General features: G+C 48.5%; 1 protein-coding gene across 1 annotated transcript; it reads left to right on the plus strand.

Moving 5' to 3' along the window:
• Nucleotides 1–672: 672 nt before the first annotated feature.
• LOC117853464 (aspartyl protease AED1) lies at nucleotides 673–26,439 on the plus strand. Its single transcript, XM_034735817.1, has 2 exons — nucleotides 673–823; nucleotides 25,157–26,439. The coding sequence occupies exons 1-2, from the start codon at nucleotides 673–675 to the stop codon at nucleotides 26,437–26,439; spliced, it is 1,434 nt and encodes a 477-aa protein (XP_034591708.1).
• The last annotated feature ends 955 nt before the right edge of the window (nucleotides 26,440–27,394 follow it).

Here is a 27,394-nt window from a genome sequence, read left to right on the forward strand (position 1 = left end):
CATTCGTTTAAATACTAGTTGATTTCATTCTAAAAAAAATCTCAACTACTAAAGGTTAACAAAAGGGCCGCGGTACTACGTACGTGATGCATGCATGAAAATTTCAGGTGCTAGGCAGGGTGCGATGCAGGGCGCCATTTAGTCCCGGTTGGATTCCAACCGGGACTAAAGGGTAACCCTTTACTCCCGGTTGGCAAACCCAACCGAGACTAAAGGGCCTCTCCCGCGCCTGGCGTGGCAGGCCCTTTAGTCCCGGTTGGTGACACCAACCGGGACTAAAGGATGACCTTTACTCCCGGTTGAAAGACCCGAGATTAAAGACCCCCCTTTTGTCCCGGTTGGTTTATCCCGGATGGATTTTTGGGAGATATGCACCCTACCAATCGGGACTAAAGGCCAATTCTCTACTAGTGTTCATAGTGCATTGCGACAACTTCATGAAGAAAACAAGAACAAAAGAATGTCCTTTACCGTCTGCATCGATTGCATCGTCGTGTTCAACTGGTTGCCGACGTCGTGGTGATCGACAGGCATTTATTGCGTTAATGGCAACACGCATATTCTGCTCCATCGGCCGCTCGAAAGTACTAGTCCTGCGAGATGGGCCTTTTAAGGACCGGCCGGATCACGAGAGCAATAATCCACCATCAGCTGCAGCCACGCCCGCCAGCAATGGCGTCGCACCGGTCGCTCGTGCGCCTGCTGGTGCTCTGCGTTCTCTGCGTTGCTTCTCTCGCGTCCAAGCAGCGCTATCTCTCCGTCAGCTTGGACGAGCTACTCAGCTCCAAGGCTCACGTCGACTGCCCTCCCACGAAGAAGTCTGGTACGGATCACGAACCCTGCAACTTCCTGAATAAGTAAAATATACAGCCGGTTCCTAAACTTGTAATAAGGTGTCATCTAGGTGCTTAAATTGTCAAAATGCATTTTCAAATCCAGGAACTTGTCTCAAGATGTCATTCGATAGCTCCTCCAACTCTTGAAATCTAATTTCAGGTCCCCCAACTTATCGCAGGGTGTCATCCGAATCCCTAAACTCTCAAAATATATTTTAAGTATTCCCAGCAGGTCTCTGTCCTCCCCAATCAAGCATCAAGCAACACATGCGTGATCGCTGGCATAAAGTGGGTTGAGAAGGCAGTGAGCGAGAAGGAAGAACTATCATCGGCATAGGTGACAAGTTTTGAGGTTTGAAAATATATTTTGAGAGTTTAGGGACCTTGATTACACTCAAGGACAAGTTTAGGTACCTAAATATGCACTTTGAGAGTTTCGGGACTTGGATGCCATATTGTGACAAGTTTAGAGACATGCAAATGCATTTTAAGAGTTTAGGGACCCGAATGACACCATGAGACAAGTTAAGGTACCGGAATGACACCTCGAGACAAGTTTAGAGACCGCGCATACAAATCTATTTCAGGGAACGAATGACATCTTCATTGTACAGCGGGAATTGGCAAACTCAAAAGCGTGTAGCACACTAGCAGTATGCGTGTCAGCGCTCCACATGACTCCCTGCTAGGCCCAGCAGAGAAAAAAAAAAGGTAAAATACACCAGTGGTTCCTAAACTTATCTTATGGTTTAATCCGGATTCTTAAACTCTCAAAATGCACTTTCAGGTCCCAAAATTGTCCCATGGTGTCATCTGGGTCTATAAACTCTCGAAGTGCATATTTAGATTCCCAAACTTGTCATCGGGTTTTCCGCCGAGTCCCTAAACTCTCAAAATACATTTTCAAATCTTAAAACTTGTCATATGTTGCTGATGTCAATGCTTCCTCGTTTAGAAATTTTTAAATCCCATAATATTCTTTGGAATATCATTACTTATACATATAACTTCAATATTAACTTCGTACTAACAACTTCTTACGAGATATTTTTTAGCACAACTTTGATACCATGCAGACTTATGCATACAACTTGTACGAAAAATTCTACAGGGCAACTTTGAATTTTAATTTTTTAGAAGTTTATAACTTATACACACGATTTATACACAAACAACAATTTATGTGATAAATTTTGTAATACAACATTCATGACATACACAACTTATACGCATAACATCTGCCACAATTTTATAAGAATGTCGTTAAACAATTTGTGCACATAACTTCCACTCAAATGATATTACTTGAAATACAAATGGTATGAGAAAAATAATTGAATAGAAAAAATAAAAAAAGAAAGGAAAAAAAGAATACTTAGCTCCCCGGTCCGTGTGGGACATTAGCAGCACAAGTGCCCGTGGTCCTCACGGAGGCAGCTGCACCGGCCGCTCACTGCCTCGCGACTCGAGTCGCGCGCCGGGACGTGCACTGGCGCGCGTGTAGTATGGGCTTTGCGGCCTAGGACGGCTCCAGGAACAGTGGGCCAGAATGCCCCGAAGAAGGCTGGGCCAAAGCAGTTGGGGCCTGAACAGCTATCCGGGCGCATGCACCACAGTGCGTTGTGCGCTTTGCTTCCTCGGCGGTGAAAGGGGTGTCAAGCCAGCGCATGGAGGCAATAGGGCGTTGAGCTCCGGCACCTAGGTGGTGGCATCTGCCGTGCCGAGGAGGCCCGTGTATAAGGAGTGGAGGATGCGCTCTTTGCCTTCACTAACCGGGACTGTAGAAATGGCCTTTAGTCTCAATTAGAGAGTCGTATAGAGTTTGAAAATCCAACTGGGACTAATAAATCGGGACTAAAGGTCCCCGTCTTTAGTCCCGGTTCTTTTACCCGGAACTAAAGATCACCCTTAGTCCTGGTTAGTAATAGCAGCCGGGACTAAAGGGCGGCCATGTAGGCGCATGCACGTGGTCCCTTTATTCTCGTGTTTTATGGGTGGGGGCATTTAGTCCCGGTTGGTAACACGAACCGGGACTAAAACTGATCAATTAGTTAGTCCCAGTTGGTGCTGCCAACCGGGACTAAACTGCCGCCAGATTCCTTCGACCAGCGTTAGCTGTTACAACCGGGACTAAAGATACTGTTTAGTCCTGGTTGATGTTACCAACTGATACTAAAGAGCCTTCGTCGGATGTAGCCGTTGGACTGAGACTAAATCTTTTTTAGTCACGGGTCAAAAACAATCTAGACTTTTGTATTCGGATCGAAGGTCGTTTGTGCACGGGGACTAGCAGGACCGCCACGGCGTTGTCTTGAAGGATGGTGATATGGTTCCGCTGGAGGCGCGCGAGGCCGAGGCGTGGAAAAACCTGCCGATGTGGTCGCCGAGCCAACAGACATGGAACGTGTACTACTGCCTCCAGTAAGCTACGATTGCTTTGTTAGCCGTAGAAAGACAGGCGAAGACCAGCGAGCGGAGGAGGCGCTCAACGGCATCGAGGCGGCGGTGCTCTTCCAGCAGATCTTGCAGCTCGAGCACTCAGCAATTGGCCGCCACCCGGGCTGGCACAGCTTCCTCGACTTGTCCCATTTCTTGCTCTAAGCCCTGGTCCTTTTGAGGCTACGGACCAGGCGCTTCGTTAGCCCGCCCATCGTATTCTGGGGCCATCGCCACTCGCCAGACATCCATCCTTGACGAGGTCGCGCTAGCTGAGCTCGCCGGACCACCCCTGTTTAAACGTGAAGACCGTGGAATCCAGAGTGCGAGAGGAGGCCATGACCACCACCAGCACATGATCAGAGACCGGCTGTGGTAGGGACTCCAACTTGGAGTTGAAGAGGAGCTCGCCCTAATCAGCATTGATGAAGACACGATCCAGGACTCCAGGTGTACCAGGGTGGGGTGGTCCCGACGGTTGGACCAGGTGAAGCGGACGTCGAGGAGCGGAAGCTCCTGGACCTGGGTCAGGTGAGATTGAAGTTATCGAAGTCCAGGCACAGTCGCCCCGTTGACGTTCAGCTAGACGAACGAGGTCGGCAGGAACTGTTGGATATATAAGCACTTTTAGTTTTAATTTAATCCAAAAATAAATCATGAATACGATGAACAGATAGCATATTAAACTAGACATGTCTACGCAAGATCTAGACAAGTCTATAATTGCAAATAGAATCACATATTTTACCATACTATCCAGTACTATCAGACTGCAACAGATCATAATATCTAGTATGGAAAACATAATTTGAGATAAGAGATCGTACGTTTCTTTCTTGATGAAGAACGGCTCCTGGACGACTACCCGGTACAGCAAGCGACGACGATAAGCAGACTGACATTGTTCGTGACGGCGAGTGACGCCCGAGTGACGAAGAGGTAAACGAGCTGTGGTGAAGGAGTCGACGAAAAACTTGACGAAGCGGAGGAAGCGATCAAGCAGTCGTACAGAGCACTTCCCAAAAACCTTATTCACCCTCTCTCGATGCAGGATTGCTGAAGACGACGGTTCCAGAGACCTGCTCTCCCAATCGCCGGTGCACGCCAACGATCGGGATGGAATAGAGTACGGTGGCAGCGCAGCAACGGGAGGAGGCAAAAATCCTAGCTCGAATAGATGTATTTTCGGTAGAGGCCGGTAGGTCACATATATAGGAGAGCCCACGATTCTCACGTCGTGATCGTGATCTAAACCGATTAGGATTCCATATATCTGGCTGACCTAAAAGCCAAGTAACCAAAAAATAAAACGGCAAAAGGAAGCCGCGCCCCCGCAAGGCGAGGGGCCGGATTTTGGCAGACCATTCATGCAGGTGGCGCACGCCCTCGCCCTTCGCCCTACCCTGCCCGGCCCGGCGAGGCAAGGCGTGGCGTGATGAGAGAGCGCGCGTGTGTGGAGCTCTCCTTCTCTCCCCACACACATAGCTTGGAGGAGTAGAGACAACTTTCATATTTAAGTCATCCTTCTCCTCCACTAGCAATGTGGGACTAAAGACTTGCACCACTCCACCTCTTGCCCGCATGGGCCTTTGAGATTTATTTGGAATTCTGAAATTAGTACAGGCTAGACCCATTATTTCAACAATCCCCCACCAGATCTCAAATGCCCATCAGAGATTTTGCCTATTTCTCAGTGTTGTTTATAAACTAGTGTTTCAGTGAGGACTGTTAAGTTGAACTCTCGCCTAGAGCTTCAAGCTACATTCATCCACAACTTGAACAATGGACTAAGCCTTGAATTGCAAGTTTTGTGCGGATAAGTTTCACTCAAAGTCGGGACTAGTAGTTGGCTGCCTGTAGCCTACCCCACAGGTGGGGCATATAGGTTGTACTCCCTGGTCTCTTATGAGCTTAATAGAGATCACCCAAGTCTCACAGACTGCGACCTTACAACAGTCGGGCTCATATAGGTATATTTTTTCAAGATGTTCTGCAGGGCAACATCTTTGCTAATTAAAGCCAACAAAATATATTAAGGTGTTGATGCCAGATTTTGACACGTGTAAAATCGGCATTAGGGAAGGAAGAAATCAGAAGATGCGGCGAGACACAGGGGTGACAGTTGGAAATCGGCCGATTGGTGCTACAGTCGAGGATCGGCCGATTGACCTTTGGAGTTCCGCCTCACCCGACCCCTGAGTCCTGGGATCGGATGCGCCCGACCCTCCGAGGGAGGATCTCCGCCTCGCCCGACCCCCGAGTTCTGGGATCCGATGCGCCCGACCCTCCGAGGGAGGATCTCCACCTCGCCCGACCTTAGGTCCTAGGGTCGGAGTAGTCAGAGCCCCCGACATGTGGGCCCTAATCGGCTGTCCCTTGCCGATGGACTGGGTAGAAATCGGCCGATTAGGAGGCTGGAGCGGTTGGGCCGGTATGGGCTTAAAGAGCGCGGTAATCGACCTAGTACGAGTCGTACTTGTAAATATTCGTTTTTTGTTTAAAATTAGAGATAGAGTTCTAGTCGGATAGGAAGTCGTTTGTAACAGGCTATAAATAGCCACCCTTGGAGATCTGTAAAAATAATCAACTCAATACAACAAACTGCTATTTCCTCGTACTTACTTTCGAGCAGGCGACTTCGCTAATATTTTCCTTCTTTTCACGAGTTCCTACGAGTTGGCGGGGCTGCATCAACTTGATCTCCGGCCAATTCTGTAAGTTCCGCTTATCGAATAAGTTTCTAAGCTTTAACTTCGGGCGCATCGCTGTTGTTTCGTTTAGATTTATCCACAAGTTATCGATATTCACTAGAATTCTAGGACTGTTGTTCTAGTTTTATCACCAGTTATTCAACTAGGAATCAGAACTTTCGGCTTTCCTGTATTTCGTTATTCAATCTATTCATTTTACGTATAGCCAATTTTAGATCTGTTCCTAGTGTTGTTACTGTAGAGTTGTTAAGATTACTCCAGTAGTCTTCTTTATTAACGCTGCCCGGTAATCGACTGCATTATAGTCGATTTCTTTATCACAGCAAATCGGCCGATTCGCTGATAAGCTATCTCGAGATCGGAACCTTAGCCGATTGCAACCTTTGGGATCTAACACGTTTCTTTCCTTGCCAATCAATATGTCAGATTGGCTGGAACGCCGCGCGAACCGCACCAGGGCAATCACCCGAACAGGAGTTAAGCAGATTCTCCCGGGTCGTGTGTCCGACGCTGGTAATTCAATCAGCCGATTTCAATCGTTGGCCTGCCAAGTCATCAAGTTCCCTTTTCATGAGAGAGGAGTAATCATCGGCTTCATCATCTGCAGCTCCACCGGCGATCCCGCCGACTACGATGAGCTTCATCCCGGAGGTCATTACCGAAACTTTCCTTAACAATAATGGATTTACTTTAGATCTATTCTTACTTCTGCACCCCCTTTTTCCTTTTTTAGGTGGTTAGGCATCAGATTACCATTCGCCTTACAGAAACTCCCGGCCTTATCTTCCTCGATCCTATGGGAAACCCAGATCCAACCGACCTAATCAATTTAGAAACCCATAGGATCCCTTTTAAGCAATCAACTATGGACCTAGATCACTGGTCAGGTACCTTCAGGTCATGGCCAAATGAAACCCCTGGTTGGAGAGAATGGTACCAGCGGATAGCCGCCTCTAATAGGGTCCAATTGGATGAGCGCAAAATCGGCCAGTGCATCGATCTATCTTTATCCCAAATGGAAAGAAACGAGCCATTAGTGATAGCAGCCTCTTACTTCTGGTCCGATGCTCTCAATGCATTCCTCTTTGGACACGGACCTATGACTCCCACCTTGGCCGATGTGGTCCTGTTGACCGGCCTTGACATTTCCTCTCCAGACACCCCTTTTCGCCTTTTGGCCACGACATCTCATCGGCTGGACACAAAGGGAATCAGCGGATGGAAGGGTTTCATCAGATGCAACAAAAGGGCCAGATCAGTCGAGAACAGAGAGCACACAACCTTCCTGATGATCCCTCAGCAATCATGCCCCTTCTGTGGACGTCATCGCCGGCCGAGCGAAACAGGCGCAAAGGAAAGTTGTCAAGAAGACCAGTCGCCGAGTGCGTGCTCGTACAGAATCGGCCGATCCACTCATGATTACATCGGCAGAAACTTCGACCGTGCCGACCCTTCCGACCGCTGAAGAGGTAGACATTCAATTTGCCACTGAAGTCGGAGCAACCGCCGTGTCCTTATTGGTGGAGGTTATGCAGGTAAACTTATTGTCCGATCTTCCCGATCGTTATCCCCATACTGACTCCTCTTATATTAGGCTGCACAGACTAACCTTGAGATCCCTCAACAATCGGCAGTAACCCAAGTAGCTAATGAAATGCCGGTGCTTCCTCTTGCTGAGGTATACAATCCTTCAACCTGATCTTCTAGTACTTGGATGACGCTCTTACTAACTTTGACATAGGTTACCGGTACGCTAAGCGCATTGCCTGATCAACCATTGGCCACCCCTCAAGAAGCTGGCCCGAGCAGAGTGCCGATTGTCGTTGAGTCTTCTTCTTTCGACGAGCCAATGGTGCCCGTCCTAGAGTCGAGGGTGACGGTTTCGCAAACGCAGCTGGAAGAAATCCGTTTTAAAGAGATAAGAGATCCCCAACCCTTAATTAGCCGATTTGCTACTACCATCGGCTGACTTGTTCTCTTTTCATTTACTATTTTACAGGAACAGGACACCCCTAATAACAGCCTCTTCTCGTTTGTGGTCGCACTTTCTGATGATGAGGAAGTTGCTTCCCGGCAGATCACTTTGAGCTCCGTCCCTGACGACGTCCGTGCCAAGCTTGAAAGTATACGATCCCTTCTTCAAGAGGACATCGGCCGATTGGTAGAAGATGCCTCGCCGATTCGGCAGCTTTTTGGTGACGTCAGCGGGCGAGTACCAGAAGAGGCAGAAGAAGCCTTGGCGCCGGCCGCGTATATTGAATCAATGCGGATTCCGGTCTTCAGGGCTCTGCGTCACGTGGCCGATCGCGCCAAACTGACCAAGACTCGTGAAGAAGAAGATTTGTACAAGCGTCAGGCTCAGGAGGTGCACCAACGGATTCATTTTCTGGAGGACTCTCGCCCTGGAATCGTTGGTACGATAGACCGCCTCAAACGTCGAAGAGCAGAACTTGCTAAGGAGATGGAGCAAGTGACCAAGGAAATAGCCGCCGAAGAGAAGAGGCTTCAGGAACTCCCTTCTGTCATCGCCAATTTGAAAAGGGAGAGGCAGCATCTGGCTCACGAAGCCCTTAGACTCCACTGCCACATGTCAGAAGTCCTGGGATCGGCAGAGGATGACCAACGGGTCCTAGACTCAGCCGATCAGATTCGGCGTCGAGCGATTGCGGCTATCAACGCCCTTCTGGGCGACCTGTAAAAGTACTAGTAGTTCTGTACGAACATTAATGCCTCATTTGACCGTCCTTCGCGGCGCTCTCTTATTTATTACCCTTTTTACTTCTGATGGGACGCGTCTTACCAAACATCCACGCTTTCTCCACTTATAAATACAGGCCTTGGTTTCACTTTTGAGAGCACCCGTTTAACTTAATTCTCTCTTCCCCTGACTTGTTTCCGTCAGCGCGCTCTGCAATCATGTCTTCTTCGTCCTCTTCTTTTTCTTCTGTTAACCAGGTAAAAGACTTGCCTCCGCCTTTCTCTCAGTTCGATTCCTCTAAAAAATCTCATCTTCGGTGGTTATATATTGTCCCTTTTCCTAGCCGCGGTGTCTTAGTCCTGAACTCGAACGAGCCATCGGGCTCGTGTATTCTGCCGAACCATTGTCGCAAGAAGACAAGGATCTAATTAAGGCTCACCGTGAAGAACTCAAGGAACACGTCCCTGCCGATGTCCAATGGATCTGGGACTTCCTCGACGGTAATGACCACAGCCGACCCCGAGCTGACAAGAGCCACCCGCTTCCTCGTCAAACTGCTCTTGAAGACGCAGTGGCAGGGACATCACGCTCGGCAGTGGACCAGAGTCATCCTCTTCCTCGTCAAGTTGAAGCGGAAGCTGCGATGAAAGACATAGAAGAACGGCACATCTGTCTTCTGATAAAACTAGGCCGGGTTGAGAGAGAACTTAAGAAGAAGCATGGTTAATTATTTTTGTTCTAAGGGCGACTTGTACTACGTCGGCCGTGTAACCCATCGTCCGTACCGAAAGATAAATCGGCCGATTTGGACAATTATATTTTCCCTTTAGGCAATTTTCTCTTGTATCGGCTGTGTGTTTGTTTATCATTTTCTGCGGTCGATCCCTACGCTCCGACCCATATACTAGGGTAATACCTTTTCAAGTATCTACCATTCAAAGCCCTAGTAAATTCTTCGCCTCTGATCGTTTCCAAAATGTAAGCGTTTCCCGGAGCACACCAGCCGATTTTATACGGCCCTTCCCATGTGGGAGACTACTTACCGAATTTAGGATCCTTTGATCCAATCGGCAGCACTAACTTCCAACCGACCTAATCAATTTGGAAACCCATAGGATCCCTTTTAAGCAATCAACTATGGACCTAGATCATTGGTCGGGTACCTTCAGGTCATGGCCGAATGAAACCCCCAGCTGGAGAGAATGGTACCAGCGGATAGCCGCCTCTAAGAGTGTCCAATGGCATGAGCGCAAAATCGGCCAGTGCATCGATCTATCTTTATCCCAAATGGAAAGAAATGAGCCATTAGTGATAGCAACCTCTTACTTCTGGTCCGACGCTTTCAATGCATTCCTCTTCGGACACGGACCTATGACTCCCACCTTGGCCGACGTGGTCCTGTTGACCGGCCTTGACATTTCCTCTCCAGACACCCCTTTTCGCCTTTTGGCCACGACATCCCATCGGCGGGACACAAAGGGAATCGGCGGGTGGAAGGGATTCATCAGATGCAAGAAAAGGGCCGGATCAGTCGAGAACAGAGAGCACACGGCCTTCCTGATGATGTGGCTAGAGAAACATCTTTTCTGTGGGAGAGCAGCTGGTCCATCCACCAACACGCAGGCTCTGGCCAAGGCATTATCGACAGGGGCCTCTGTTCCCCTTGGAAAGCATCTATTAGGAGCAGCCTATCATATGTTGCACCAAATCGGTGTTAAACTATCCCAAGGGGAGCCGATTGGAAACCCCGGTGGGCCCTGGTGGTTTATCAATTTGTGGCTTAACTTGTACATGAGCAAGATTTCTCAGCAACGAGTGGAGCAGATGACATTCCCCAACATCGAATCGGCAGAAAATCCCACTGTCCGACGCCGATGTACGTCTTTCGGCGAAGCGGCATCGGCCTTTTCCGGTTGCCCATATTCTATTACCAAGGTGGTCGAATACTTCAGGTGCTTTTATAACAGCTTCAGCGAAGACGCAACCAGTTGGTTCCCTTATCAGAGGGATGACCCAATCTTCGAGATTCGATGAAGACCTTACAGATGAATTGATCAAACCGGGGATTTTACCGGCAAACTTTTTCTCGGGGAAAGATGCCCCTACTTATGAGTTCTACAACCCCTCCGTCGCAGCACGGCAATTCGGCATGGGTCAATTGCCGATTTATGCATACTTCACTGGCCGAGCAAAGTTCAGAGATGAACTCACCAAGGGTCTTGACTATAATCGGCTGCGAGATCGGATTCCAGACTCCAGTACCATAGATCTGAATGGCTGGATAGTAGCCCCTTTCGCTGTTCAGCAATTTAAGCTATGGTGGCCGAATGGAAACAGTACCTCTTCTGCGCCTCTGCATCAGTATACTGCAATCTCCTGGATCCAGCCAACATCGATCCAAACGCCGAGGTATTCTTCTTTTGCTCAGCCGATTTTCATTTTCCCTTATTTTTACACATATATACTGACTCTTGCTGTTGATCCAGTCTGAAAGCCACGTTCCCCCAAAACGCAGCCGGAGTGGTCGACTGATAGAGGACCGTTATCCATACACCACATTCCCCCTCATCGGCTATCATGCCCCTTCTGTGGACATCATCGCCGGTCGAGCGAAACAGGCGCAGAAGAAAGTTGTCAAGAAGACCAGTCGCCGGGTGCGTGCTTGTACAGAATCGGCCGATCCACCCATGATTACATTAGCAGAAACTTCGGCCGTGCCGACCCTTCCGACTGCTGAAGAGGTAGACATTCAAGTTGCCACAGAAGCCGGACCAGCCGCCGCATCATTATTGGTGGAGGCTATGCAGGTAAACTCATTGTCCATTTTTCCCGATTGCTATCTCCATACTGACTCCTCTTATATTAGGCTGCACAGACTATCCTTGTGAACCCTCAGCAATCGGCAGTAACCCAAGCAGCTAATGAGATGCCAGCACCCCCTGTTACTGAGGTATACGATCCTTCAAACCGATCTTCTAGTATTTGGGTAACGCTCTTACTAACTTTGACACAGGTTACCGGTACGCTAAGAGCATTGCCCGATCAACCATTGGCCGCCCTTCAAGAAGCTGGCACTAGCAGAACGCCGATTGTCGTTGAGTCTTCTTCTTCTGACGAACCACTGGTGCCAGTTCCAGAGTCGAGGGTGGCGGTCTCACAAACACAGATGGAAGAAATCCATTTTAAAGAGGTAAGAGATCTCCCACCCTTGATTGGCCGATTTGTTACTACCATCGGCTGACTTGTTCTCTGTTCATTTGCTATTTTACAGGAACAGGACACCCCTAATAACAGCCTCTTCTCGTTTGCGGTCGCACTTTCCGATGACGAGGAAGTTGCTTCCCATCAAGTCGCCTTGAGCTCTGTCCCTGACGACGTCCGTGCCAAGCTTGAAAGCATACGATCCCTTCTCCCCATACGAACTCTTGGTCGGGCTTCAACTTTAACAATGGTGTGAAGGCTTGGATACGCCTGGACAGATTAGATATGAATCTTCTGATGAAATTCACCTTGCCGATTAGGGACTGCAACTCAGTCTTATTTTGCGAGGCCACGACTTTGTTGATGGCCGCTATGGTCTTCTGGTTGATTTCTATCCCACGTTCATGAACCATGAATCCCAAGAATTATCCGGCGGATACACCGAAAGCACACTTTTTCAGGTTCATCTTCAGCCCATGTTTCTTTGTGCATTCCAGCACCTGCCGCAAATCAGTTAGATGTTCTTGGTGTCCTTTTGATTTGACTACGACATCGTCAATTTAAATGTCCACCAGAATGCCGATAAGTTTATGAAATATGTAATTCATGGCTCGTTGATATGTAGCGCCGGCGTTCTTCAAACCGAAAGTCATTACCACCCACTCGAATAAACCAAGGTGACCCGGGCATCTGAAGGCCGTTTTGGATATGTCCTCTTCGGCCATTAGTATCTGATTATATCCAGCGTTTCCATCCATGAAACTAATAACTTTGTGTCCCGCGGCGGCATCTATCGGCCGTCGGCATTGGGTATCCATCCATTGGCGTGGCTTGATTGAGATTCCTGAAATCCACGCATACGCGGAGCTTTCCGTTCTTCTTGTATACGGGTACAATGTTGGAGATCCATTCGGCATAACAGTATTGCCGAATAAATTTTGCTTCGATTAACCTCGTTATTTTGGCCTTTATATCAGGCAGGATCTTAGGATTACATCGCCGTGCAGGCTGCTGATACGGTCGATATCCCGGCTTTATGGGTAACCGATGTTCGACAATAGATCGGTCTAATCCGGGCATCTCATGGTATTCCCAAGCAAAACAATCCTTAAACTCTCTTAATAAATTTATCAATTTACATTTGTATTCCGGATCCAAATTTGCACTAATATACGTCGGCCTTGGCTTGGTGCCATCACCTAAATCTATCATTTCTAATGAATCGACCGACGTGAACCCGTGTCCCAGCTTTTCATCTTCCCGGGCGAACTGATCCACTTAGTCTGAATCTTCGGAGCCGACTGCTCGGATTGGCTGTAGTTTAAAATCGGACACCTTCAAGAAATCAATGTCCCATATTCTCCCGGATATGCACTTGATGTTCTCACAGCTCCATTGCTGCGTATCGGCTGCCGCGACGCTGTATGCGGAATCGGCGGTGACCACCTCGATGTTGTCGCTGATCCATTGTACGAGGCATTGGTGCATCATAGACGGGATGCAGCAATTTGCATGTATCCAGTCTCGGCCGAGAAGCATGTTGTAGGACCCTTTGCCATTAATAATAAAGAAAGTAGTAGGAAGGGTCTTACTGCCGATGGTGAGGTCGACGTAGAGTGCGCCGCGGGCGGGGGATACGTTGCCTTCGAAGTCCTTGAGCATCATATCTGTCCTGGTCAGGTCGTCATCACTCTTCCCTAGCTTCCGTAACATGGCGTATGGCATGATGTTAACCGCAGCTCCTCCGTCTATTAGTAATCTGGTGATGGGTCGGCCGTTGACATGCCCCTTGAGGAACAATGCCTTTAAGTGTTGTCGTTTGTCATCTTCGGGCTTCTCGAACGTGGCTGTCATTGGCTCCAAACCCAATTGTGCCATCTGCTCTTCTATTGCCGACATGTTCCGTCGGTCGGCAGGAGTCATGAATTCCATCGGCAGTATGAAAACAATGTTGATGTCAGCTGCCAATTCGTCGTCCCTCCTGTCATGTCTTTTGGGGCGCCAGACCTGAGACCTGCCGTTTTTCTCATCCACCGTATGTTGTTGCTCATCTTCCTGTTGTTCCCACTGACGGAGACGTAGGATTCTTCATTTTTGAGACTTGGTCAATCCATCAGGGCACCACCTGGGGTTCACTGGCTTGGTCCGTGGCCTGGCGCGTTCCCATTTTGGTTCGCGTCCTAAGGGGTTCTCGTGTGATACCCGAGCATCGGCCATCTCTTCAAGTCGATCGTGAACGCTGACCTTGTTTTCCGGTTGGTTGTGCCGATCGAATCTGCCCCCCAGCCTATCGTTTCGCTCGCGCTTGTCTTCCGACTGGTCATATCGGTCACTTCTGCCCCCCAGCCGATCACGCACTGGAGGGCGCCGGTCTTCTTGTTCGCGCCAGCTCCTGCTGATCGGCTCTGGCCTTCCTTCTTTAGAGCGAGACCTCCTGAATGGCCAATTGTTACGATACAGGCCGTTGCACTTAGGGCAATTATCGGCCGACGGCAACCTAAGGTTGCTTTCCCAGCAATGGATGAAGAACAGGCATCGCCAGTGATCTTCATGTCATCGCATCGCCTCTTCCCGGGATCTTGAGTATTCCTATTGCCGTTGATATTTGTCAAGCAAAAATTTGGAAGTGACAGGCCTGCGTGGTTCTTCTGATCCGTTGTACTCATCCTCCATCCGTCGTTTCCCCTTGACGTCTTCGGGCGTCGCTTGATTTCTGGGGTCCACGGCGCCACTTTTCTTAGCCGATTCGGACGTCAGCACTTTGGTTTGGAGCGAATTCTAGCCCGTGTCAACCATGTTGGTGGGGAAGGGGTGCTGGTCGATCTTCATCGGCTTGGCTGGCTTTGTTGGGACTTCAAATTTGAGTCTGCCTTGCTCGATGGCCGATTGTATCTGCTGTCGGAAGATTTTGCATTCATTTGTATCGTGGGAGGTAGCGTTATGCCACTTGCAATATTTCATCTTCTGCAGCTGTTCGGCCGACGAGATCGTGTGGTATGGCGAAAGTTTGATCTGTCCTTCTTGGAGAAGAAGATCGAAAATTTTGTCGACCTTTGATGTGTCAAATCCGAATGTTTCCGGCTCCTTTTTTCTGAATGGACACGATATCGGCCTTTTCCCTTTAATCCATTCCGCCAGACCGATCTCTGTTTCTTCTTCGGATTCAACTTCCTCTAAGTATGCCACCTCCTTCTGGAAGTTCCTTCGTGGATCAAAAGGGCGTACTTCCTGACCAGACAAACGGTGGACAATTTGGCTTAAGCTCTCAAACTCCTGCGAAGCGTATTTCTCTTTGATATGAGGCAGGAGACCCTGGAAGGCTATGTCGGCCAGTTGTGCATCAGTCAGGGCTAAGGAGTAGCACTTGTTCCTGATCTCCCTAAACCTTTGCACATACGAGGATATCAGTTCGTCACTTCTCTGTCTGAGGCTGGTTAAATTAGAAAGCTTCATCTCATGTATCCCCGCGTAGAAGTATTTGTGAAACTGCCTTTCCAGATCAGCCCACGTAATTATCGAGTTGGGTGGTAGTGTAGTGAACCATTGGAAGGCCGACCCAGACAGGGATGACGAGAAAAGGCGCACCCGTAGAGCATCTTGCGCCACTGCTTCCCCGCATTGGATGATGAATCTGTTCATGTGTTCCACAGTTGAAGTGTCATCCAGCCCCAAAAACTTGGTGAAATCGGGAACTTTGTACCGATGGGGAAACGGCAGTAAGTCATAAGTAGGCGGGTATGGTGTCTTGTATGTGTAGGTCTGCATCTTCGGTTTTAAACCGAATTGCTCTTGAATCACCTCCGCTATGTGTGCCGTCCAATCTGGCTGCTGTTGATGGACTATCGGCTGGGGAACTGGACCGGTGATGGGCGAAAGCGTGCGGCGCCTGATGTGTCGTAGCCGGCTGCGTGGTTGGGGTCAGCTGTTTGAATGAATCGGCCGCTTCATCATACAGTATGATTGGCGCAACGCTCCGAAGTATTTCCGTTGCTTCTGCCCCCTTGCTCATCTCCGGCGCGACTGGCTGATACTGTGGCATCATCGGCCTAACGGCCGATTGGAAAGGTGCCTGGAGTTGAGGACTTCCATGGCTGGCCGATTGATCCTGGACGGCCGTTACTGATGGTGCCCCCCAAGGCACTGAATTCAAAGGGGGAAACTGGGCGGAGGATAATTGAACGGGATGCGGCCGGAGATATGGCATGCCGTTAGGCCCCAGAGGGATCGATGATGAGGAAGCACTGGGACCTCCAATTGGAATTTGGATCGTCTGAGGAGCCGAATAAGGTACATTTGAATAACTCCTGGTCGGGGCTGTAATAGGTGGGGCATACGCTGGCCCCTGGTACCCTTGGGACACGCCGTTGGCCAAGGAGCTGATGACGGCATTGTATACCGTATTAGAAATCACCGGGGATTGATCAATGAAAGCTTGATAGACAGATTGTTGAACCATCTCGGACATCTTGCCCGAGTCCTCGACGATTGTGATCTGGCGGGGAGTTGGAAACGGAGTCTTTTTGACAGTTTCCCCGCTCCTGGTACGACTGAAGGATTGCAGACACGTCTTCCGGTAGTATGCCATCTGTTTCTCCAATTCTTCCTTCTGGTCGTCCCTGAGGTCTGCTTCCGTCACTTCGATGACGTTGTCTTCCGAGACTTCGGCAGCTTTTGACATAGTGGCGGTTGTATTGGTCCCACTGGGGGGGGGGTCAAAAGTGTGTTGGCGCTAGAAATCGGCTGATCAAATTACCAGCGTCGGACACACAACCCGGGAGAATCTGCTTAACTCCTGTTCGGGCGATTGCAACCTTTGGGATCTGACACGTTTCTTTCCTTGCCAATCAACAGGTCAGATTGGCTGGCACGCCGCGCGAACCGCACCAGGGCGATCACCCGAACAGGAGTTAAGCAGATTCTCTCGGGTCGTGTGTCCGACGCTGGTAATTCGATCAGCCGATTTCTAGCGCCAGCATAAGGCAATAGCCAGCCTGCCATGCAGTGGTTTGAGAGTGTTGCATCATTTCTCAAGTGGGTTAGTGGGATACTCTCATGCTATCCAATGGCTTGTTCTTCCCAGATCCTACTTCACGGGATCTCCGATCACATAGGTTGGGTTACCACAATGGAGTAGCTCATATGGGTCTCATACCCATCTCCTTTGATGTGCTATCTATCACATTACGTGACAGCCTTTTAGTGAACTGATCTGCCAAGTTCTTATCAGTTGAGATGTAATCCACTGATATTACTCAAGAGTTTCTCATTTTCTTGACAGATTTCAGACGTCTCTTAATGTGTCTTGATAACTTCATATTGTCCTTAGAATTGTTCACTTTGACTATCACCGTTTGATTGTCACAATTCATAAGTATTGCTGGCATAGGTTTCTCTACAATAGGCAAGTCCATCAAGAGTTCACGTAGCCAATCAACCTCAACAGTGGCTATATCTAATGCTGCAAGTTCTGCTTCCATGGTAGACCTCGTTAAGATAGTCTGTTTGGATGACCTCCATGAAACAACAACACCACCAAGAGTGAAGACGTATCCACTTGTGGCATACAGTTCATCAGCATCAGATATCCAATTTGAATCACTATAGCCTTCCAGTACCGTAGAATACCAGAGTAGTGAATTCCAATCCATAGTACCAACTAAATAGCGCATGACTCGCTCAAGCGCACGCCAATGATCATCTCCCAGATTAGAGGTAAACTGGCTCAGTTTGCAAACAACATATGAGATGTCAGGCCTTGTAGCACTAGCTAAATACATAAGTGATCCAATAATCTGAGAGTATCTCAATTGGTCTCTACCAATTCTCTTGTTTTTCCGAAGTATCAAGCTCGGATCATAAGGTGTGGAAGAAGGCTTACTGTCCTTGAAGCCAAACCGGCTCAAGACCTTTTCCACATAATGAGATTGCGTGAGAGTAATCCCATTCTCTCCTTTGATCAACTTGATATTCAGAATTACATCAGCCTCTCCGAGATCTTTCATGTCAATATTTTGGCACAAAGATAACTTGACCTCTTTAATCACGTCAAGATTTGTACCAAAGATCAGTATGTCATCTACATATAAGCACAATATAACTCCCTCAGCCCTACCATGGCGGTAGTACACACATCTATCAGACTCATTGATAGAAAAGCTTGTTGATATGAGTGTAGTATCAAATTTCTCATGCCACTGCTTAGGTGCTTGTTTCAAGCCATACAAAGATTTCTGCAATTTACACACCTTGTTCTCTTGACCCTTTATTACAAACCCATCAGGTTGATTCATATAAATCTCGTCATCCAACTCTCCATTAAGGAAAGCTGTCTTAACATCCATCTAATGGATGAGAAGACCATGTGAGGTAGCAAGAGAGAGTAATACTTGAATACTAGTCAATCTCGCAACAGGTGAGTAAGTGTCAAAGAAATCTTCGCCTTCTTTCTGGGTGTAACCCTTAGCCACAAGTCGAGCCTTGTACTTGTCAATAGTACTATCAGGCCTAAGCTTCTTTTTGAACACCCACTTGCAACCCATAGGTTTACAACCATATGGTCGATCAACAACCTCCCAAGTTCCATTAGAAAGAATAGAGTCCATCTCACTATGGATAGCTTCTTTCCAATCATCTACATCTGGAGATGCAAATACCTCTGAAATAGTTTTAGGAGTATCATCTACGAGGTAGACAGTGAAATCATCACCAAAGGACTTTGTAGTTCTTTGTCTCTTGCTCCTATTAGGAGCTTCAGTGTTAACCTCCTCATGAACTGGCTCAAGTGTTTGCTCACCATGATGAGAAAGCACAATAGGTTCAGGAGTTGTCTCAGCAATCACATCAGAAGATAGTCTAGACATACTATGCAAATGTTTCATAGGAAATATATTCTCAAAGAAAGTAACATCATGAGACTCCATCAAGGAATTAACATGAACATCAGGCACCTCTGATTTAACAACTAAAAATCTATAGGCTATGCTATGATGAGCATATCCCAAAAAGACACAATCCACAGTTTTAGGTCCCATCTGACGTTTCTTGTTGATTGGCACACTAACTTTGGCCAAACAACCCCAAGTGCGTAAGTATGAAAATGATGGTTTTCTTCAAATCCATTCTTCATAGGGAGTTTTCTCCTTATTCTTCATGGGTACTTTATTCAGGACGTGACTTAAAGTCAATACAGCCTCCCCCCACCATGCCTTAGTTAATCCACTGGTGTCTAACATGGTGTTCACCAAGTTAGTCAAAGTGCGATTCTTTCTTTCAGCAACCCCGTTTGATTGGGGTGAATAGGGAGGCGTCCTCTCATGTATAATACCATGTTCTTCACACAACAAGTCGAAATCATTAGAGAAATACTTGCCACCACGATCAGACCTAATTCTCTTGATCTTTTTCTCAAGTTGAGTCTCAACTTTAGCCTTAGAGATTTTAAAGTAGTTAAGAGCCTCATCTTTCATTTTCAATCAATATACGTAGCAATATCTAGACACATCATCTATCAAAGTCATGAAATATCTTTTTTTACCTTTGGTCAACACACCATTCATCTCACATATATCAGAATGAATTAGTTCAAGTGGTGCCAAGTGTCTCTCCTTGGCCACCTTGTGAGGTTTTCAAGGTTGCTTAGATTGCACACAACTATGGCACTTAGAACCTTTGACAATGGAAAAATCTAGAATTAAACACAGGTTGAAAAGTAGAGACATAGAACCAAAATTCAGATGATATGAACGTGAGTGCCGAACACTAGCATCACTCTCATTAATAGCATCACAAATATAGTTCACAAACTTATTGCAATAATCTCAAAGGAAAAAGTGGAACAAGCCTCCGCACTCATAGGCTTTACCAATAAATTATCCACTCTTAGACACGACAACTTTATTAGACTCAAGCACTACCTTAAAAGCATCCCTAAACAAAAGGGAATCACTAAATAGATTCTTCCTGATAGAAGGGACATGCTGCACGTTCCTCAGCTGCACGATCTTTCCCGAAGTAAACTGCAGATCTACCGTACCAACACCATGAACAGAAGCATGTGACCCATTCCCCATTAGGACGGAGGAATCCCGAGTGACCTGGTAAGATGAAAATAAGGAGCCACCAAGTATTAGTAGATTGAAATACTGAAAAAATAGAAGGTAAATTACCATACCCACTATTTTCGTCTCCAGTGATGGTCACCATGATCACAGACTTCTGCTGTGAAGGTTTTCTTCCTTTGCAGTTTGGGCACTTCTTTGCCCAATGGTCAGTAGAACCGCACACGAAGCATCCCTCGTTCTCCTTGTTCTTCTTCTTCTTGAAGGTAGTGGACTGCTTAGGCTTATTGTTCTTGCCCTTGCCCTTGCCACCATTGCCATTGTGATGTGATTGGTGCTCCATATTGGCACTGGTCTGACCCTCAACAGCTTTAGATCGGCAATCTTTAGCTCAAGCTTTCTCTTCAACATCAAGAGATGCAATCAAGTCTGAAACAGAAATTTCTATCCTCTTGTGTTTGAGAGAAGTGGCGAAGTCCCTCCAGGATGGAGGTAACTTGGCAATAATGCCCCCAGCCACAAACTTGTCGGACACGACAATCTTTAGCAGATCGAGTTCCTTCACCATGCACTGTAATTCATGAGCCTGAGCGACTATAGATTTTCCATCAACCATCTTATAGTCATGATACTGCTCAATGATGTACAGTTCAGTGCCAGTATCTGAGCCACCGTAGTTGCCAGTCAGATCGTCCCACAACTCCTTTGCGACCATGTGATAGAGGTACACATCCTGCAGATGTTCTGCAAGTGCACCAATCATAGCGCCCAAGAAGATTGTGTTGGCTTCCGAATATTCTTTCTCCTTTTCAGGAGCGAGAATCCCATCCGGCTCGCCATTGGACACCCAGAACACCTTCATGGCAGTAAGCGACAGCGTGGCTTTTACCTGCCACCTCTTGAAGTGCACGCCAGCAAACGGTGCTGGCCTTAGTGCATCAAGAAATCCAGCCATAAAACTAAAGTGCCTACAATAAGGTTTTTGGATTATTGGATATATAAGCACTCTTAGTTTTAATTTAATCTAGAAATAAATCATGAATATGATGAACAGATCGCAGATTAAACTAGATATGTCTACGCAAGATCTAGACAATTCTATCATTGCAAATAGAATCACATATTCTACCATACTATCCAGTAAAATCAGACTGCAACAGATCATAATAGCTAGTATGTTAGACATAATTTGAGATAAGATATCGTACGTTTCTTTCTTGATGAAGAACAGCTCCTGGACGACTACCGGGTACAGCAGGCGACGACGATCAGCAGCCTGACGTTGTTCGCGACGGTGAGGGATGCTCGAGTGATGAAGAGGTAGACAAGCCATGGTGAAGGAGTCGACGAAGAACTTGACGAAGCGGAGGAAGCGATCGAGCAGTCGTGCAGAGCGCTTCCCAAAAACCTTATTCGCCCTCTCCCAGTGCAGGATCACTGAAGACGACGGTTCCGGAGACCTGCTCTCCCAATCGCCGGTGTACGCTGACGATCGGAATGGAGTAGACTACGGTGGCGGAGCAACAGCGAGAGGAGGCCTAGCTCGAATAGATGTATTTTTGGTAGAGGCCAGTAGGTCACATATATAGGAGAGCCCACGATTCTCACGTCGCGATCGTGATCTAAACCGATTAGGATTCCATATATTCAAGTAACCAAAAAATAAAACGGCAAAAGGAAGCCACGCCCCGAAAGGGAGGGTCCGGATTTCGACGAACCATTCACGCAGGTGCCGCACGCCCACACCCTTCGCCTGCCTCGCCGCGCGTGAGGAGCTCTCCTTCTCTCCCCACACACATAGCTTGGAGGAGTGGAGACAACTTCTATATTTAAGTTGGTCATCCTTATCCTCCATTAGCAATGTGGGACTAAAGACTTGCACCACTCCACCTCTTGCCCATATGGCTTTTGAGATTTATTTGGAATTCTGAAATTAGTATGGGCTAGGCCCCATTATTTCAACAGGAACTCGGTCTCATCTGCGCGCTCCAACCGATTATCGGTGTTGCTCTCTCAGTTTAATCGGCCGTTAACGGTTCACTGTACAGCTAGCCGATTAATTAAACAACATGTGTCTGCATGTAATATGCAAGGCACGTAAGTTTCTTTCAGGCTGTCCAGCAACAGTTAGCGATCTGAACAGCCGAACAAAATTGAACTACCCGGCCATTTCTTGATCAAAAGTGAGCATCTGAAAACCGTCTTTATATTATAGAACATAACTATATAACCGAATTAAATAATCTTAACCCGACTACTATGTTGCTCGATGAAGTGCCTAATTTGGTTGTCAACACCTGTTCACTACGGGAAATCTTAAATTTGCCGAGTGTATTTTTTTTGCCGAGTGTTTTTTTTCGAGCACTCGGCAAACAAGCTCTTCGCCGAGTGCCAAGCCAAAAACACTCGGCAAATCGGGGCTTTGCCGAGTGTCAAATAAAAAACACTCGGCAAAGCCCCCTCTTTGCCGAGTGTCAAAAAAAACACTCGGCAAAGAGGGGGGTTTGCCGAGTGTCAAAAAAAACACTCGGCAAACAGGGGGGTTTGCCTAGTGTTTTTTTTGACACTCGGCAAAAAAATATTTTTTTTTCCTCTTTTCACCATGAAATTTTTTCTACTCCCCACATACAACATGTGGTACTCCATGTTAAAATTTGGTATATTTTTGAATTTATTTGCTATATTTATTTAATTAATTGCATTTCAAGGGAATTTTTGGTATAAGTCAAATTTGAACTGCAAGTGATTCAAATTATGGAACAAAATGAGTAGAAAAATGATATTCATGTTATTTGGCCCAACTTGAGACCTGACCCATGAAATGAAAAGAAATTTCGAACATCTTGTTCAGGAAACACGACCATGAACGTGCGGCAGTAATATTTTTAAATTGTAAAAAAAAGAACCAAAGTCTGAAAATCATGAGATTTGTCATGATGTGATGATATAATATGTGGAGGCTGTGGAAAAAAATTGAGAAGGTTTTGCACATTTCATCATGTACGATGATTACAAACCGAAGCATCTCAGAAGAAGAATAGTAACTTTGAAAAGGATTCGATAAAATTTAGAGTCGAAGTGACGGTCGAGTTCGGTTTGACTACAAAACTTTTTGTATAGTCAGTAGAGAATATATATTATTTTGTGTGAAAATTTGGTATTTTTTCGAAACTGTTAGATATTTTTTTATTTTTTTTTAAAAAAACTTGCCGAGTGTCCCGATCAGACACTCGGCAAAACCCGCAAAAAAATATCTAGCGCTCGGTCGTCCCGGCCCCCTACCCCAACTAGCACCCACCCACCCGACGCCCACCGTCTCCTTAACTTCTTCCGCGTCTCCCACCGTCCTCCGCCCCCTACCCCCGCCCGAGTGCCCGACGGCCCCCCTCCCCCACCTTCCTCTCCAGCCGCCGGCTAGCCGCCGCCCCTTCCCTCCCTCCCTCCCTCCCTCTCCCTCTCCCTCTCCTACCGGCGCCCCTCCCCCTCCTGTCCCCTCCTCCCTCCCTCACGTGGCCGCCCCGCCCCTCTCCCCAGATCCGGCCGGGTCCAGTGGGGACTCGCGCCCGGGGCCCCGGATCCGGCGGGGTCTCGCGTCGGGGGCCCCGGATCCGGCGGGCGTGGATGGTGGCGGCGGCGGGCGTGGATGGCGGCGGCGGACGTGGATGGTGGCGGCGGCGGGCGTGGATGGTGGCGGCGGCGGGCGTGGATGGCGGCGGCGGCGGGCGTGGATGGTGGCGTCGGCGGCGTGGATGGTGCGGCGGGGGTGGATGGTGGCGGCGGCGGGCGTGGATGGTGGCGGTGGCGTGGATGGTGGCGGCGGGCGTGGTTGGTGGCCGGCGGGCGTGGATGGCAGCTGGCGGCGGCGGCGGCGGCGTGCTGGTGGTACGGGTGTCGGCGTGCGGCGGGCGTGGATGGCAGCTGGCGGCGGCGGCGGCGGCGGTGGCGTGCTAGTGGTACGGCCGACGGGTGTCAGCGTGCGGCGGGCTTGGATGGTGGCCGGCGGGCGGGGATGGTGGCTGGCGGCGGCGGCGACGGCGTGCTGTGGTACGGCCGACGGGTGTCGGCGTGCTTTTTTTATTTTTTTCCAAAAAAAGGTTTGCCGAGTGTTTTCGGGGCACTCGGCGAAAGCTGTGCCGAGTGCCCGACCGAAAACACTCGGTGAATATTACTTTGCCGACACAAAATTTTCCGAGTGCCAGATGCCGAGTGTAACACTCGGCGAAGTTGTTGCCGAGGGTATTTCGGGTTTTGCCGAGTGCCCCTGGCACTCGGCATAAAACCTGTGTCCGGTAGTGGTTATGAGTGGACGTCCATTTTCATGTTGGTGGTCTTTTGCTGGTTTGTCGCGAGGAAGTTTGTCGGCTCCTCCTACTACCTAGCTGGGAAATCTCGTCCGGTTGAATGGCAGGACATGGCTGCAGGCTGTTATCGATCGGTTACCTGTATCCTTAGGCAAGCTTTGGGGGAAACGAGATCTCTGTGGAAGCCAATCTTGTCCAGACAAACAATTAGGCCTGGTTTGGTTCCCTGACTTATTTTTAAGCACCCGTCACATCAAATATTTAGATACTAATTAGGAGTATTAAATGTAGACTATTTACAAAACCGATTACATAAGTGGAGGCTAAACGGCAAGACGAATCTATTAAGCCTAATTAGTCCATGATTTGACAATATGTTGCTACAGTAAACATTTGCTAATGATGGATTAATTAGGCTTAATAGATTCGTCTCGTCGTTTAGCCTCCACTTATGTAATGGGTTTTGTAAATAGTCTACGTTTAATACCCCTAATTAGTGTCTAAACATTCGATGTGACGCGTGCTTAAAATAAGCAAAGGAACCAAACCCGGCCTTAATCCCATCCATCCGAGAATATTCAACTTTGCTACCTATTGCATTTGAATATATACGAACAAGCCTTATTAGGATGGCCATGCTCATTTTGTAACCTGCACAAGAATGGCTCCAGCCATCGCCTCCGTTGTCTTCAGCCTCCTCCTACTACCTCACCTTTGTAGTTCCTACCGAACCAGCCACAATCCAGGGTCTCGGCGATTTATCCTCCAGTCATCCAATGACGAGTCACAAGCCTGGACGCCGACGGAGACCTGCTCGTCCATCCCTTGGGGTGGAGATCACACGTCCTGTTCCTGTTTGACCATGTTTGTAAATGTGTATTTTGTTCGTACTAATAACTCTTCTAAACTTTTGTAGGCCGGGCAAACGGCAACAAGTTGCCTCTGATGCACCGCGACAGCCCATGCTCGCCTCTCAACGGCGCTGGGAAAATAAGCCGCCAGGCTTTGCCCACTGACGTCTTCGAGCGCGATGTTCAAAGACTCAGGACTATATTTGCAGCGGCACAGTCCGGCGTGGCTGATACCACCGCGGCCGCCCCTGCCCCAGCACCGGCATCAGGCGTTACGCTCCCCATCACCGGCAGCGACAACGGCATAGTCCTGGGCAGCCAGGATTACAGCGTCACGGTCGGGTACGGCACGCCGGCGCAGCAGCTGCCGATGGACTTCGACACCCTCCGGCTAGGCGGTGGCATCTCGACGCTCCGGTGCAAGCCATGCCGTGCCGGTGCGGCGCCGTGCGACCCGGCCTTCGACCCCGGCAGGTCGTCGACCTTCGCCCGTGTCCCGTGCGGCCCGGAATGCCCGTCCGTCTGCGACGGATCGGCTTGCTCCTTGAATATAACGTTCCCGAGAAACCATTCCGTCGCGGCCAATGGCACCTTCGTCAAGGACACGCTCACGCTGTCGCCGTCGGCGACCGTAGCGAGCTTCATCCTGGCCTGCGTTGACGTGGACAACTTCCACATCACTGGTTCCAGCGGGCTGCTCGACCTGAGCCGGAGCAGGTTCTCCTTGGTGTCTCGGCTCACCTCTTCCCCGGCCGGCAACACGACGGCCGCCTTCTCATACTGCCTGCCAGCGTCGCCGACGAGCTCCCGCGGCTTCCTCTCCATCGGCGGCGCCCTGCCGGAGCTTTCCAGTGACCACGCGGCTTCCACCCCATTGGTGGACACCCCAAATCACAAGAACCTCTACTTGGTCAAGCTCGGTGGCATCAACGTCAGCGACACGGAGATCCCAGCCGCGCAGTCGAACCTCGCGGCGCTGGAGGTGGGGACATCGTTCACCTTCTTCCCGCCGGCGATCTACGGCGCCCTCCGCGACGAGTTCCGGAAGCAGATGTCCCAGTACCCGATGGCGCCGCCTTACCGCATGCTCGAGACGTGCTACAACTTCACGGGGCTGCCGGGATTTTTTATGCCGGCCATCACGCTCGCGTTCGATGGCGGAGCCACTCTGCAGCCGGACGTGGCTCAGATGTTGTATTTCGTGGAGCCTGGTTACGTTTGCCTCGCCTTCGCCGCATTGCCGGAAGTATTCCCATACTCGGTGATCGGGAACCGGGTGCAGCAGACGGTGGAGGTGGTGTACGACGTTCGAGGTGGGAAGATTGGGTTCATCCAAGGAAGCTGCTAGCTAGTTGGAGAAAATGGAGTTCCTCGCAAGTTAGACGCGAATAATGCGTGCTGATATGGCTATGAAGTAGCGGTATTATATATGATGCTGCGCTAACACAGCTAGCTATTTTCGAGTGCACTGCATGAGATGTGCATGTAAAGGCACTTAATAAATAGTTTATATGCCATCAACTTATAATGTGGAACCAAGAACCACCTGGCGACGGTGTTGATAAAGTGGCCCTCTAGACCACTGTTTATGATTTTTGGTGAATAAATGATAACATTGTTACTAAAACTAATTGTTTTTCAAGTATATATGGCTTAGCAGGGTATTATAGGTCTCAAGGATCAGACGCAAGCAAAACCATGAAAGCTAGGATAAAGTTTGAAGCAAAACAAGCAAAGATTTGAAGGTGTTTTTCCGAGAAGACTTAGAGAAAAAGGTACATGCCGGACGAAGGTGCTGCGCCGTCTACACGCCGAAGTAATGGCGTCATGAAAAAAATCTGGAGAAGAGGAAATTCTATACAACAAATATCCAACAAATGATTTAGTCAGACGGACTGTGTGGAGATGGATTTATGAATGCTGGACAAAGGATTGATAAGTTTGGTGATCGATGTATAAAGCGCCGGACAAAGGACATTCATCCTGCGAGAAAGTGAAACGACTAGATTCATCAAATGTGAAAATACCGGACGAACGGCATTAGTCCGGTGCTCAGTGCAAGGGGTCTCTGTATTATTTGACACTAAGCTAAAGTTTCAACCATTGAGCAAATGGCTAGTTGGAGTTTTTTGGGCTAAATATACCGCTCCCACTCATCGATTTAGAGTTGCTACTTGCAGTTCAGAGGAGAGGAGACACGTACACTGAGAATACATCCAAAGCCAACAGAGTGCTCAAGTCGATCATCAAAGGTAGTTAATATATACTTAGTAAGTGATTACTCCTGTCCGGGCAAAATATCA

The sequence above is a fragment of the Setaria viridis genome, chromosome 4, assembly GCF_005286985.2.
Source record: "Setaria viridis chromosome 4, Setaria_viridis_v4.0, whole genome shotgun sequence".
In the NCBI taxonomy this organism is placed as follows: Eukaryota; Viridiplantae; Streptophyta; class Magnoliopsida; order Poales; family Poaceae; genus Setaria; species Setaria viridis.